The 15,081-nt window shown below is 37.7% G+C and overlaps 1 protein-coding gene across 1 annotated transcript in view; it reads left to right on the top strand.

Annotated features, from left to right (window-relative positions):
- Positions 1-15,081, top strand: part of cacna1ab (calcium channel, voltage-dependent, P/Q type, alpha 1A subunit, b) — a 173,561-nt gene that overhangs the window by 72,841 nt on the left and 85,639 nt on the right. The window contains exons 3-4 of the mRNA XM_041982391.1: positions 5,161-5,266; positions 5,733-5,872. Of these exons, the coding sequence (XP_041838325.1) occupies positions 5,161-5,266; positions 5,733-5,872 (246 nt within the window). The remainder of the gene's footprint in view (positions 1-5,160; positions 5,267-5,732; positions 5,873-15,081) is intronic.

The raw sequence follows: 15,081 nt of genomic DNA, 5'->3' as shown, positions 1-15,081 counted from the left end.
TCAACGATGTGTAAAAACTGATATGCAGTAGAGTAAAGCTCTAACAACCACAAAGTGGACTCAGTGTGCCTGCTCAGAGTGATAGCAATGTGCTTGCGCTGAACTGCTTGCCAGATATTTTAAAAAGAAAGAAATGGGCTTTTAGAGCTACTGAGTAGACAGATAAATGAAAATAAGTAAATAAATGTGATCACCTTTTTAACAGGTTTGTTAATCTTCTAAATGTTTAGAAAAAAAAAAGAAAATACAAAGCATCTTTTTGGAATGAGAGGACAACTAGAGAGTAAATAGATGTTCTCTTTTAAATATCATCAACCAACCTAGCTGCTGTCATATGTTTTAATGAGGGAATTTAATGTCTTCAATCTATCTGAGTAAATCAAGCTCCCTTCACACCAATGCATAGCGAACTGGTCTACAGCTGCATACAACCAGTTACCCTTCTGCTGTGCTAAGCAATGTAGCAGCTGCGTCTATACTAACGCAGGCAGTATAACATGATTCTGTACTGCTTGCTAATCAACACCTAACACCGGGTGTGGAAGGAGGTCAGAAGAAAGGAGGGGGATAAATACACAACTTCTAAGGAGATGACTCTTTCTTAAGTCCAACCTTGCCATATGTTTTTCACTTCCTTTTTTAAGGCTTTATTTGGCATTAAGTCAAGTCAGTTTTATTTATATAGCACATTTCATACGACAAGTGAAAACTCAATGTGCATCACATAAGCAATAAAAGTAAGATTAAAAAACATAACATTAAAAAAAAAAAAAAATTAGCCCACTGATTGGCTGATTGATATGCAATTTTGGAAACCCTACAATGATGATCCTAAATCCTAAACTGACCTGCTCAGAGGATGGGGAGCTACAGTTTGAGTCAAAATCTGATGCAGTGGGCCCCTGTCCAGCTGGTTTTGAAAGAAGCTGGAGAACTTTTTTTTTTTCATTTATTCATTTTTTTAGACATGCCAACTGGAAAATGTTTGACTTGATCCAAATCTTGTCAAGTCTGAACACCACTTTATTTCTGATGTGCTCACCAGTAATGGAATAAGATCTTTAATCCTCAGGAAAAAAAAGGAAAAAAGTCTTTAGGAAATCAGTTTTCATAACATTAACATTTTACATTAATAACATTAACAGTTTAATTTTCAAGTTCAAAATTTGATAACTAAATTCAGACTCAGGTCCCGTGTCTATGGCTGTCACTGTAAGTCATCTTTTCATGCAACAGCTTTGTCAGTGAACTGTGCAAAATTAACATTTGCATTATATATTAGATAATTATATAAAACAAAACAACTAGCTGTAATGCACATTTAATGTGAGTGAAGTAAAACAAACTACTATAGAAAACATAATTAAATTTATGTAGATTTCAATAAACACTGAAATTTGAAAAAGACTAGCATAGTCTGAAGATCTGATACCCCACTTCATTACATATTTTCACTTTGGCTTCCCACCAACATGACTTGGTAGAAACAGATTGAAAGACAACTCATTGGGGGACTGAATAGCAGAAGACTCAATGGTCCTTTTTCACCATTGAACTGCCTACATAACAAAGACTTGGGATGCATGAAACACAAAATATTTTACAGTTTAAATTAGCTAAACAATCAAAATGTAAGTCGGAAGCAATCCAAAATCTTATTCTAGGGGATGTGGGCACATCCTAGTTTGCACTGCTGTGTGTTGCACAAGTATAGGTGTGTGTGCTGTATCTGCCAGCCGGCATGTGCCGTGTAGTTCAGCTTTGTCTTGTTAGTGTGCACTCCCCAGACTGACCTGTCTGATCCTCTCACATCAACCAGCAGCCTCTTATCCTACACTCACAAAAACACACAAACACAGACAGAGGCCGTCCTCCGGCCACAGTGTCAGTGTCAACGTTGCATCTGGTAAACACGACAATAGACACGTACTCCCCCAACACACACACAAACACACATGCAAAGAGACAGACACACACATACAGGCTAACAGGATAATGACTGGCCAATTAGGCACAGGCTTGATCTGTCTGGATGTATCCAGTCATCTTAGCCCCTCCAGCGGGCATTACTCAGGCATGGACACACACATAACATGCAGACACACACACCACAACACTTTGAAACACACTTGACTGGATGGAGCGCTGCAAAAAGCTGGCTGCTCCACCAGGCGAACTCTGTGAGTCAGCCTGTGTGTGTGTAGATTTTGTTCTCACAGCTATAATAAACTGACCATTTTCAGTTTAGATTTCATTAAGTCACTCATTCAGTGACTCCATTTGTCTTGATGATTTGTTTTAGGTTGCTAATGCAAAGAACGTGCATGGCGCTCTGATGAATTTCCGGTTAACTACTTATGTGTTTTTTCACTGTGACAGTATGATGTATTTTTGAGGCGTGCAGTTTTTGTGTGAGTTTTTATTGTAACTTTTCTGTAATCACTGCTGCAGTTACTTACCTTGACCAAAGAAAGTTTTCTTTTTAATCAATTAAAAGTTAGATCTGCAGCAGTCGGCCACAAGAGTAAAACCATCTATAGCAAAAGTTAAATACTCCAGGCCCTTTCACACAGCAGTTGCATTATATCAGAGCCAAAACAATAAGAAAAGAAAAAAAGGAAATTAGATCAAATGAACTGAAGATAAAAATAAAAGATTCTTCACCAAATTTCCAGCATTTTTGCTATCTGGTCATTCACTTTGCAGCATAGTATCACATGGTGTGTGTCCAACTCTGACTACTGTTTCTTAAACAGCTCAATCTGGCTCTGTGAATATCTCAGCTGCTGGCTCAGAAGTGCGTAATTTCCAATCCTCCTATTCAGTCACCATATCTTACAAACCAGACAATGATGCACAACTAAATCACTTCAGCCCCACCTTGAGCATGCATCATGAAAGGGCTTTACGAGCCAAGGTTTTCTTATGTATAAAGGCACAAAGAAGATCTGCCCTCGTATTAGGCAGGTGGATTTAATAATATCGGTTTTATGAAGGATTGTAATAATTATGACAAAGGTTTATACCAGTGTAAAAACATAAGTGCAATTCAAGTGGTGTTTAATTACTTTCCAAATATTATCAACAAATATGATGGCTCACTTTGTGCATTTGATTTTTCAACTTTTCTTGAAAGAAGAGCTCTAAGGCTCTGTTGTTCAGAAAGTCAGCCACAGCTTCCCTGACTGTTCTCAGCTTCTACTTCTTAACTGGTGAGAAGTGTTATATTTTTTTATATCACTAATATCGAACAGTTTAATGTTGGGAACATTTAAATATTACACTTGCCATGGTACTCATCAATATCACTTCTATTCCTCAGAACTTGAGGACATAAAGTCACAATAAATCAAGAACACTGAACCTCTCTGTCATCTTACTTCATCTGACTCTCCCTCGGGTTCCTTCCTCTTCCTTTGAAAATATTTTTTAAATGGGCTTACTCACCTTAAAATGCAACCAAGACTGAGTCACCTGATATCGTCCTTTTTTTTTTTTTTTTGACATTATTGTAACGTCTTCTGAAATAAGAAGTGATGGTGAAACTTCGTACCATTAACATTTAACGGCACGGTAACTAACATTGCATTGTTAACATTGCCGTTAACATTTAAGGCATTATCACAGGCTTCAGCAAAATATTCATTAAACATATCCTTGCTTCTCTCAGTCTTTTCTTCTCCCTTTACTCTGCTCTGTCACCTCTTTGCTACCACTCTTGAGCGAGCGGCAGTATGGCGTCATGCGGGGTGGAATCTCATCCCTGTTTTATTTAATCTATACGTAAATGAGTTGTCTACGAAACTGAAAGCATGTAACACTGGCTGTTTGATTAGTGGAATGCTGGTGAACCGTTTAATGTACGCAGATGACCTTGTCACCTTCAGTCCGAGCAGTGCCGGGTTGCAGCAGCTTCTCAATATATTTACAGAATAAGGTGTGCAGTATGATATACAGTATAATGCTGGCAAGAGTGCTGCGTTAATATGTAGAACCAAACAAGATAAATGACTTAATTTTCCAGTGTTTAAACTGTCTAATATAAGACTTGAAGTCAGTCAAAAGAATAAATACCTTGGTCATTTTTTAAAGATGGTATGAGTGATGACTATATATTCAGACAATGTTTTAAGTTATATGCACAGTCAAACACCATTGCACATAAATTTAATTTTTGCTCTACGAAAGTTAAAGTGTGCTTGTTTAAAGCATATTGTGCACCACTTTCCACCTGTGGTCATCTTATAAAAAATCTTTCATGCGGAAGTTACAAGTTGCATATGCGGAGGGAGTGTCAGTCGGATGTTTTTCATTGCAAGAGTGAGCACACTTGAAGCACTGTTAAGAAACTTGATGTTTAAGTTCATGTAAAGTCTGGATGTTTCCGCAGACAGTATCATGGTAGCATCTCAGGTCCTTCTGAGAGTCGCGGTGTTACTCATCCAGACTGAGGATGTCCTGGCTGAAATGTCTGTATGTTATTAGCTGATCCTGATGATCTTTCTGTGATTTTATATGTGTATATTCTCTCTCTCTCTCTCTCTCTCTCTCTCTCTCTCTCTCTCTCTTTCCATTCTGTTTCATGTATGTTTTTTATAGACTTGAGTCTGTTTAATAAGTTTGAATATAGCTTGACAGGAAGTTGAGACTAGTTTTCGTTTTTCTAAATGAAATTATTTGCAGAGCAATGTCACACTTCCTGAGTACAATTTCACACAATTATGGTCCATGAATGTGTGCAAATATAGACTTTATGTTTAGATGGATCCATTCATAAAATATAATTCACATTAGTAACATCTGGAAAAAAAAAATCATAATTCTGAAGGCAAGGCTGTTTTTATTTTGTTGTGGCGGTGTGCCACGATCATTTACATGTAGCAGAAACCCTGCCTTCTCTGGACTCTTCGATATGAGATTAAATAAGACACATAGTGGAGCACAGAAAGGAAAATGTCATCGGCCACACTAGACTTCTTAATGTAGAGACATTTAAAATACACTGAGTGATATTTCAAATCAAAGCTGTGAGTTTAGCAGTGGCTTGTTTTTCTTTTGTTTTGTTTTGTTTTTGTTTTTTTTTGCACAGTATATGTATGTGAAGTGTGTTTTTGCATATGTATTGTTTGTTGGTGTTACTGGCCTTAACTCCAGCTATACTCCGTTTGAATGGATGATCCTCACCACTATCATTGCAAACTGCATTGTTCTGGCTCTGGAACAACATCTTCCCGATGGAGACAAGACACCTCTATCTGAACGACTGGTAACACGTCCCATACACACACATACTCTGTGTACACACGCACAAATAATTATGTGTGCAGAGATAGAAATATACACAAAGGCCTGCAAACAGGTGACAGGTGATGGTGGGTAGATAAACAAATGACCACAGAGAAGTAGAATTAAACAAACATTATACATAGAGCAGCCGCGACTAGGACTACAACTACAAATGTTTATAGATATCAAGTGTCACGGTAATATTTTTTTTAAAGTTAAATTTTTATGTTTGTGATTTTATGGATTAAAGTTTTTCATGCAATTATGTAATACTTTATCATCATAACGTTCTGCCTGAGCACACAATCTGCTTCTGATCCTTCTTCTTTTCTCACCTCCTCTAAATACACCTCTTTCTACTGTCATCTGCACCTTTTGTTTTCCTTTCACCTGATCTTCCCTAACTCCTTTTTATTTATTTCTTTTCTCCAATTTTCTTTCTGTAGGAAGAGACGGAGCCCTACTTCATAGCCATCTTCTGTTTTGAATCTGGGATAAAGATCCTGGCGTTGGGTTTTGCATTACATAAGGGCTCTTACCTGAGGAATGGCTGGAATGTCATGGACTTTGTGGTGGTGCTCACTGGGTAAGTCCACAATGGCATTTCTTTCAACCTTAATTTAATGGTATATATATATATATATATATTATGTATTTCAATGGAACTGATGGTGATAGTGTTAATACAACTTAATGAAAAAATCCCTTTTGTGTGAATGTGTGTATTTGCTTTTTTGCTAGTGTGACTTTCCCTATTTTCTGATCTCAAACACACTCATACAGTCACAGCAGAGGTCTAGTTTGACAAGGTGTGTGCGTGTGATCAGGACCACTCCCCCTCAGTTGCTATCCTTCTTTAATGAGGACACAAACACACACTCACACACACACACACACACTCACATGGACTGGATCAGAGCATCCCTGCAGGGAGCAGCAACCAGGGCAAAGTGAAATGTCACTTCTCCAAGAGATGGGGGCAGGTTTGTTGTTATGGCAATGGCTTACAGAGGGCTAGCTTAGTTCCGTCCTCCTACTTTTCTCTTTTGTTCCCTTGTTCCTTTTACTGTTCAGTTCAAATTTGTTTGACATATAATGCTATGTAGTAGTGATTTTATCACTTCTATTTGTCCATAATGTCTTTTTTAAAAACTGAATTAAGCCACTCAGAGTTCAACACCTAGAGAAAAGGATTACACTGGAGTTCTGTATTTTAGCAGAATGTATCTGAACACCTGGAGAGTTTCATGTTTAAGAGCCTGTGTATGTTATTGGATATTCCCTTGAGAGAGCAACATCACTTCCTTCATTGCTAAAATGATCAAATGTGTGTTAAAAAAAGAAAAACTTTCACACCTGAAAGAAAAATCCTTGAAGGAAAAGGGAACCCTGATAAATTAAACACATTCACATAATCGCATGCTGATACTCAGGGTTTCCAAGAGTTTCATAAGTGCTGATAGTTATGACTCCACAATGGACTGTATGGCTGTACATTCCACAGAGGGACTGTGGTTTCTTTCTTTTTTTTTTTTATTAGTGTCACCCTATGTACTCAACCAGGGATTGTCATTTTTATAACTGCCATGTTCACAGTCCTTCATACAATGTTAGAGAAAAGTGATCACAGCGAGCAGCAGGTTTACAGTGGAAATCCCTCTGATAGTGTGTTAGTATGGAAATCCTGTAACTATAACTTTAACCACTAAAAGGATAAACTCCTAGAAATTACTTTAGTGAGCATAGCAAGGGTCAGGTCCTAATTTTGCAGACAATCTGCTTTTCAAAGAATTTCTAAAGATAACATCATTGTATAAATAGGTAACAACGCTTTTTAAACTTTCCCACTCCGTGGTTTTACCTGCCATCATTGCAACAGATTCGCAGCATTTTTAAGCTATTTAAAAAAATATTCTCGGAGAAGTTTTGTTCTCACTTATTGTTCATGCTGCAGCCTTTCCTCTTTGAAGGACAGACTAGAGACAGCAAAGAGGCATGAATCAAGACAGTGAACCCAGGTGAAGTAAAAAATATTGGTTTTCTAGAGTTAAACTAAAGATGCCAGAAAAATATATTTTATTTCAACTGTCTGTGTGACAAGATTATATGTGTAGAAAAAGTATATTTCTGCTTTAATAATGACTGTCATTAATAAAGGATGAATTCCAAACTATTTAATTTCAGTTTTCAAATTGTGGAATTGTTGGTCAGAAAAAGTCAAAGTAAGCTTTAAAACTCAACAGCTGACTTTAAATAGTGTCTAAACAGTATTTACTTAACACATACCAGTGGTGTTAAAACATGTATGTTTTTATCACTGAAGTAAAAATCTAAATTTAAGTACTTCAGCTGAGTCAAAGCAGATTCGCCAAAGTCAGCATCCTCATTGTTTGAGACAACATAATGTTGTCCATTTCATAAACATAGAAAGTATTTATGATAAAAAAAAAATGTTACCTGACTAATGGGAGGGATTGTGCCCTAGTAGGGTCCAGGTGTACAACTGCCCCTGTAGTAAAAAACACAGTTTATTTCCTGGAGGTTCTGGGATTGTCTTTGTTTACCTTCCATCTTTACACAATGTTAGTCTGTTGTTTTTTTTTTTTTTTTTTTTTTTTTTGTTATTTCATTATCAGGGGTGATGGGAATCCAGTGTTACACTAAAACCTGTAACCTGGGGCAGGCCTAGAGAAGTTTTCATGGAGGATCAGGCATGGCCACTGACCAGTTTGCATGAAGTCTGTGTAAGAAATGAAGCCTTTAAGCTGGTCTGCAGCACAGATAATTAACATGGGCACTCCAGCACAGGGTATAGTAGTATATTCACTCTGTCAATGACTTTATTTTTGGATTTTAAGACCATTACATGTGTAAGCACCATGTTGTATTAACATGGAGTATTACTATTGCAGTCTTTTTTTATATTGCTGTAGCATAACCATAAATCTGGCTCTGCCAATTGACAAGTCAGTGTTTAAAATGGTTTAAAAAAGATGTAATGTGTTCTGTGTAATAATATTGTGCTGAAATTTCAGATCAATTATAGTGGTGTTCCTCAATGGACATAAAAATGTTGGGGATTTTTTTTGTTTTTTTGGGTTTTTTTGCCATCACCCTTGCATTATGTTCAAGTTTATCTCTCTGTCTCTTCCTCCCTCTGGCTAAATTTTACTTGATCTGTTTGTGAATTGGTTGAGTGATTGACAGGTGTGTAACAATCCATTAGCAATATGCTGCAACCTTCTCATGCACAACCATGAGCATTAGAGGGTTTAAACAACCTGATTTAAACTGCCGTCGCTAAAGTTAGCACTTCCTACATCATTATGGATGGATGGATGGATGGATGGATGGATGGATGGATTGGACAAATAGATGATATGGATAGAGAGAGAGAGCTGACAATGATGAAGCCCCTTGCCAGAGTAACAGTAGAGTACTACTGCAGCGAGAAAACAGAGGGAGGAAAAAAGAGGAGGAGGTGGGAGAGGGCACGTGACAATGTTTCTCCATTCCCCTGGGATGTGGATAACAGGACAGAAAGGGGGGGAAGTTGCCTCTTAAAGGTGGCGTGAGAAGGATGGAGAGCAAAGAGGAGTTTAATGCTAGAGGAGGAAGACCATAGGAAGGAGGGGAGAGATGACTGAGGGGGACAGGATGTATGAAGGATGAGAGAGAGGTTTGGAAAAGGGAAGGGAGGAGGAGGGAAGGCAAAGATGGAGATGGAACAAAGGAGGAGGAGAGAGAGGGAAATGAGAAATGCAGAGAGGGAATGAAATGTGTGTGTGTAAGCGCTGCAGTAACCTGCTTTTCCCATCTCCCTATGATCAATCACTCAGCACAGCCAATAAAACACACACTACTGGTTCCTTTTGGTGAATACTAACGCACACATGCGCACACATATTATTTCTTTATTTAGATACTGTGAGTGTACATAAGCATGGCCTAGATTGCTAATTATATGAATAGTGCAAATCCTCACATGTATTCATATGCAACATTTTAAAATTAAAGCAAGATCTAAACACATACATCTAAACAGGTAGCATATGCTTACCATGATTTTCCCATCTGTGTGTAAGCTTGTAATTCTATTTATAACCACACTAAGACCAAACATTTATAGGGGCTGGGATGGTAATGGATATTGGGGTGCTCTATGAAAGGAAAATCATGCTCCGCATGTACATATGTGAAAACTGACTACAGTGCATACAGGTCCTACTTGTGTTACCTTTTGTTTCAGTTGTGCTAAAAATTTCAGTGCATGGGCATGTAGTTGATCTACAGTACTTCATAGAGATGTGGTTTAAAGCCATTCTCCCACAGATTCTGTTCTCTAAACAGGAGACCATGTTTTTTTCCTGGTTCTCTTAGTCTGGTATTTATTTTTCCAGATGAATTCATGGTTAGCCACAGAGGGTCCTAATAGACCAACTTTTACATCAGACAGGCATTACGACCAAACAGAAGAGCAAAATCTGACTTGCTTTTGAAGAACAGCATGGCTTCTTGTGTACTTGAATTCAATCCTAAGGAAGGAAAACCGAAAAAAACTTAACAGCCCGCTGGTTGTTGGTGGATGAGTCTAGAGCTCATATCCTCATCGCTTATTATCTCAACAAACCCCGGACACACATTTTCATCTGTGATTCATTTAAGTTTTTAAAGGCCTTTATTAAGAACAGGTGTTTCATCACGGTTTCCCAGAGGATGTATTTTTGTCATTTTTCATTTCTGATTGGCTTTCCATCACTACCAGCCACTGTTCGGCCAACATTTTCATGTGGAAAAGAAATCTAAGCTTTAGATTGGTCCTAAAGTCTGACTCCATTCAGGCTCCCAAAGGAATAATCCCCTTCAGTTTTAATAAAACTTAAGCTTCTTCTGTATTTCCTCATCTATGACAAACTAGAATTATAACGCCAATATAACTATAGTTATAGTTGTTGTAGCTCATCACTTTCAGATTATACCATTCAAACGTTGTACCATTTGGAAGATGCAACCAAGGCTTCAGAAGTTTAATTTAGTTTCGATTTTTAAGTGTTAATAGTGTCAGTCTGTCTTTGTCACTTCTCCGCTGGGTTCTAGGAGAGTCTGTGCTTGTGCAGTGTGAGTCGTGACTGACAAGGCTTCTGACACAGAGTTATGAAGTGTCTGCGTGCATGTGTGCTGACTTCATTCTTGGCAAACACACTGAAGAGAGAGGTAATTGATGAGAACAAGAATTAATGAGAGGAGGAAAAAGAGGAGACGGACACACACAGTCACACACAAACTGAGACCAGTGTATTTAGTATTCATGGAAGTCAGTCCATTGATTTTTCAGTGCTTTTAAATGACGTCACAAAGTAATCTAATCATATACACTACAGTCTAGGCCAGTCAATCAATGAGAGGACACCAAAGATGTTTCCACAAGTTTCTTAGTCTTCAAACATAGAGTTGTCGTCAAACAACTGCATTTACAAATATGCTGCTTTGAAATAGGAAATTTGACTTATTTCAAAGCAGCTAAAAAAATCTCTAAAATTAACATGAAGTAAATTTAGCACAAAAAGTAAGAAAATTTGTGTTTGTTGGAATAGTTCACTGTTGTAACAGTCTTTATTGGCAATAAATTTTATATTGCTGAAAAGCCTGTTTGGTTTCCTTTTAAATGGCATCATAACTGTAAGGAAACTGAATTTGTGGGATGAGCAGCAGAGCTGTGGATGTGGGTTTCACCCATGAAAAGCTTGCCAAATCTCAGCTAATACCAAACAGCTTTTTCTGCTATTGACTCTTTTTGACCTTTGAGCTTCTGGTACCCCAGGTGGTGAAACTCAGGTGCCTAATTGGTGCCTGACTGTCAGCACCTGTTGACTCTTGACCCTGCCACAGCAGTCAGCTGGATCAAGAGTCAAAGTGTGGAGAAGATACAGAGAATGCTATGCTGATTGTTACGAAGAAAGGGTAACCAGTTTTGGTAGGGGCAGTTTGATGGTAGGGCGGCATCTCCATTGCTGGAAAAAATGGCTTGTCATCATTGTAGACAATCTGAGTGCAGAGAAATATTGAAATGAGATTCTCCAACCAGTGGCAGTCCACTATTTCATATGGAACTGAACTCTATCCTTCAAGAGGGAAACACTTGTCCCGACAGAGCAGAGTTTATCAGAAATTTCCTGCAGAATCTGGGAGTAGAGAGGATGAGATGGCCTGCCTGCAGTCCTGATCTCACCCCCTTGAACATTGGTGGGATCACCTTGGGCGTGCTGTTCATGCCAGAGGGACCGATACAACTACATTGCCTGACTTGCAACAAATACTGGTAGAAAAATGGGATGTTATCCCACAACAGTGCATGACCAAGCTGGTTACCAGCATGAGGAGGAGGAGCCAGGCTGTTGTGGGTGTGTAAGGTTGATCCACAAGCTACTGAGACCCCTGTTTGTTAAATGAATTGACTGTTTATTGGACTGGATGATTGAAGTATAAACACCACTAAGAGTCAACAGCAAAATAAGCATTGGCAGAGAAGATTTGTCAAGTTTTTTAAGGGCACAGAACACTCACTCAACTCTGCTGCTCATCCTATAAATGCATTTTCCTTACAAACATGGCACTGCTTAAGTTTATAACTTTTGTTTAGTTTTTTTTTCTTCTTTTTCAGACCAACTTCTTTTTAAAATTTGATCTTAAAATTCTATTTTAAAATCAAATTAATAAGTCTTTCTAAAAGCACTGAAACATCCCTTTCCAGTCCAAGCTACATGTAGTTTACACACAGATCTTGGGGTGAAAAAAAGTGGTTTACTGAGTCAGTAGTCTCTCTGGGTGAGACACTAAATTAAATCAGAAATCAAAATGGGGGAAACAGGAATCTCTGACTCACATCAGGGACAGCTCACATCCTAGTTTTGCGTCAGCAACACAAAAGATTAGATGAAACTGGTTTTGTTAGAGACATTTTTCATCAGTATCGACCCATGCCATCATGGTTAATAGACGGCTTAAGACAAAATACATTTAAACTGGAAGGTTCCTGACTGTGACTAAAACATCATTTCGAAGTTTGGTGTGAATTAGGTCACATCCCAATGCTAGTCAAAAAGTAATCAAATGGTAAGAAACAGTACACAGAGGCGCCAAAGTGAGCACAGTGTGTTCTGTGAGGAAATACTGTAAGAACACTGAGAGGAAATTAAGTCCTGCAGGGAGAAAAAATTAGGCCACAGAGAAAGACAGAAAGGGAGAAGTTGGTTGAAAATTGTCTATTTGCCATCACTTCCATTATCATTATTGCTCTGCAGTCATTTAGAGGCTCATGACTCTCCTATACGTTCTCCTATACCCTCTAGCTCAGCACCCTGCAGGTTATCTACTGCATTTAAACACACACTCTTTAACATTATTCAGCTGTGCAAGCATTGCAATGGCTGCATATCAGATAGCATTCAGTGAGCTGTTCTCATATATAAAAGTGATAGACAAGATTCAGAAGACTGATCTAATGTGAGTAGGAGTGTTGTTTCCTCTGAGCATTCATTATTTTATCAGGATACATCTTTGTTTAAAATGTAGGTTACACTGAGGATGTTAAGGAAAGAGACAAAGCAAAATCTTGCCATCCTCAAATTGGTGGACAGATTGGATGGTCCAAAACGGATGCACTATTAAACATATTTTTGTAAAACACAACAAAAATATAGTTATAGAAATAAAAAATATTATTTATTTAAACAGTTTTCGTGGTCTTACTGATTAGCAACCAACCAGCCATTTCCAAACAATAGTAAAATGAACTAGCTGGCATGTCACTTTAAACATTTTATGTTGAAAGCCTGTTTCTGATGCTTCATGCTCACCCACATACCCTTGTGAACAGGAATAGAGTCACAGACAGAAACACACACACCTACAGGCAAATATGTTAAGGTAGCAGGGTGGTAAAAGTATGAAAGTAACTGTCGTACCACAAGCATTAAATAAAGGTTTATGCTATTTGAAAGAATTAAAATAACTGACTCTGGTTTTCGACCTCTTCTGCATGAAAACAAAAGAGGTTTTATTTCACTTATGAATGACACAATTTCCTTTAAACCAATATAAACAGACTACTGTAAACATGTTAATTTGGCTCAAGTAAACCTTACTAATATCCAGGTTACACAATACAGAAGTTGAGCATCACTGAATGAATGTTCCTGACTATCTCAGTCAGACATTCACATTTTCTAGTCTGATTTCTACCATGTCCAAATATAACTATAGTCCAAATGTTACACTTTCTCCTCCAGTTAATGGGAAACCTTTTCTATTTACCATTTGCTGCTGCAGTATCAGGGTTTGTTTTCTTTTTAACTAAGACCACATCTCCTTTCCCAAACAAGTCTACAGCTGCAGGCCTGATCAAACATTTCCCACCGTTCTGCAAAATCTCTAATAAATAATTAAATTAGCAATAACAATTTCAGTTTTGATGGAGACTTAGTTGATGTGCTACAGTGTGGGATGAGTGATTAATTTAAATAGTTTCCAAGAAACTGACCCAAAACACAGTTAACAATTAATGTGTAGTGAAAAACAGATACTTAAACTAACATTTAAATATCAGATTTGATGCCACGGCATCTTTAAATAAGTTATAAAAATTACTCATATCATGAAATAGAGACAAAAATATTCAGTGAAGTTGCAGAGCCACTTTTCTGTAGTTATTTCATTGCCAGTCTTTTTATTGCATTTAATGTGAATATAATATTGTAATTTGAGCTTAAATTTATTTATTAAATTATTAAATTGAAAGTTATTCTTGAGTAGATTGAATGTTAGCAAACAGCCACCTAAAAAACTGTTCCATACATTCAACTTTTATCAAGCTACATGAAATTACATGCACACAAAGACCTATCCAACACACAGAGAGAGGAAGCACACAGTAAGGAGAGAGAAGTCCAGGCACCGTGTCCTTGTGAAGTCCAGGAGCCATGCTGGTAGGAGACAGGGGGACAGGTGGGCCAATCAGCTTGTCCGGCAGGAAGAGAAAACAAGTGAGAGAGGTGAATGGAAAAAATGAAGGAAGATTAGAGACATGGGAAAGAGTGACGCGGAGAAGCTGGAGAGAGGAAACATGTATCAGTATAATCAATGAGCAGAGGAAAGGGCTACAGAAGGATTGTGGCCTCTATCTGATAATGAGACTGATAGTGTAAACTTATACAGTAACTGGGAAAACCTGGGAAAAACAAGATCCAAGTGAAGTTCTTTCACATGTTACTGTTGGGTACTGTTTTTTTAAGAAGCCAGTTTTAGGTAAATAATTATTGAGTTTTTGAAAAATCACAATTTCCACATCGCTACTCTAAAACAGTGTTCCCAACAGTTTCTGCTGTAAGAGTTGCTAAATGTAAATAGATGACATCATGCACTAATTAGCATATTGTATACATTATCAGGTCACATTCCCATTTTGAATGGTTCCAGTCATTTTAAATTCTCCGTTTTTTCCTCTGTTGCAACTGCATTCACATCCACTGGCTTTAAATACAGTTGAATCCTCCAGTAAGACTGCTCTTATTCATATATTTGTTTTGTTTCTGTTGTCAGTTTGAAAAGCATTGTGAGGCTTCTGCTTTGTGCTAATAAAAAGCATAATCTGACCAAACCAATTAAGTTATAGACAATTTTGTTGCAGTAATTATGGCTTTATTTACATGTTCAATGATGTCTCAGTATGAAACTTAAACATGGGAAAATGTCTAGAACGTTTCTTCTAAGTAAGAGGCATCTGTCAGATGCCGTGTG

The sequence above is a fragment of the Melanotaenia boesemani genome, chromosome 4, assembly GCF_017639745.1.
Source record: "Melanotaenia boesemani isolate fMelBoe1 chromosome 4, fMelBoe1.pri, whole genome shotgun sequence".
NCBI classification, from domain to species: Eukaryota; Metazoa; Chordata; class Actinopteri; order Atheriniformes; family Melanotaeniidae; genus Melanotaenia; species Melanotaenia boesemani.
Note: the sequence above shows the minus strand (reverse complement) of the source record. Positions and strands in the feature narration are given on the sequence as shown.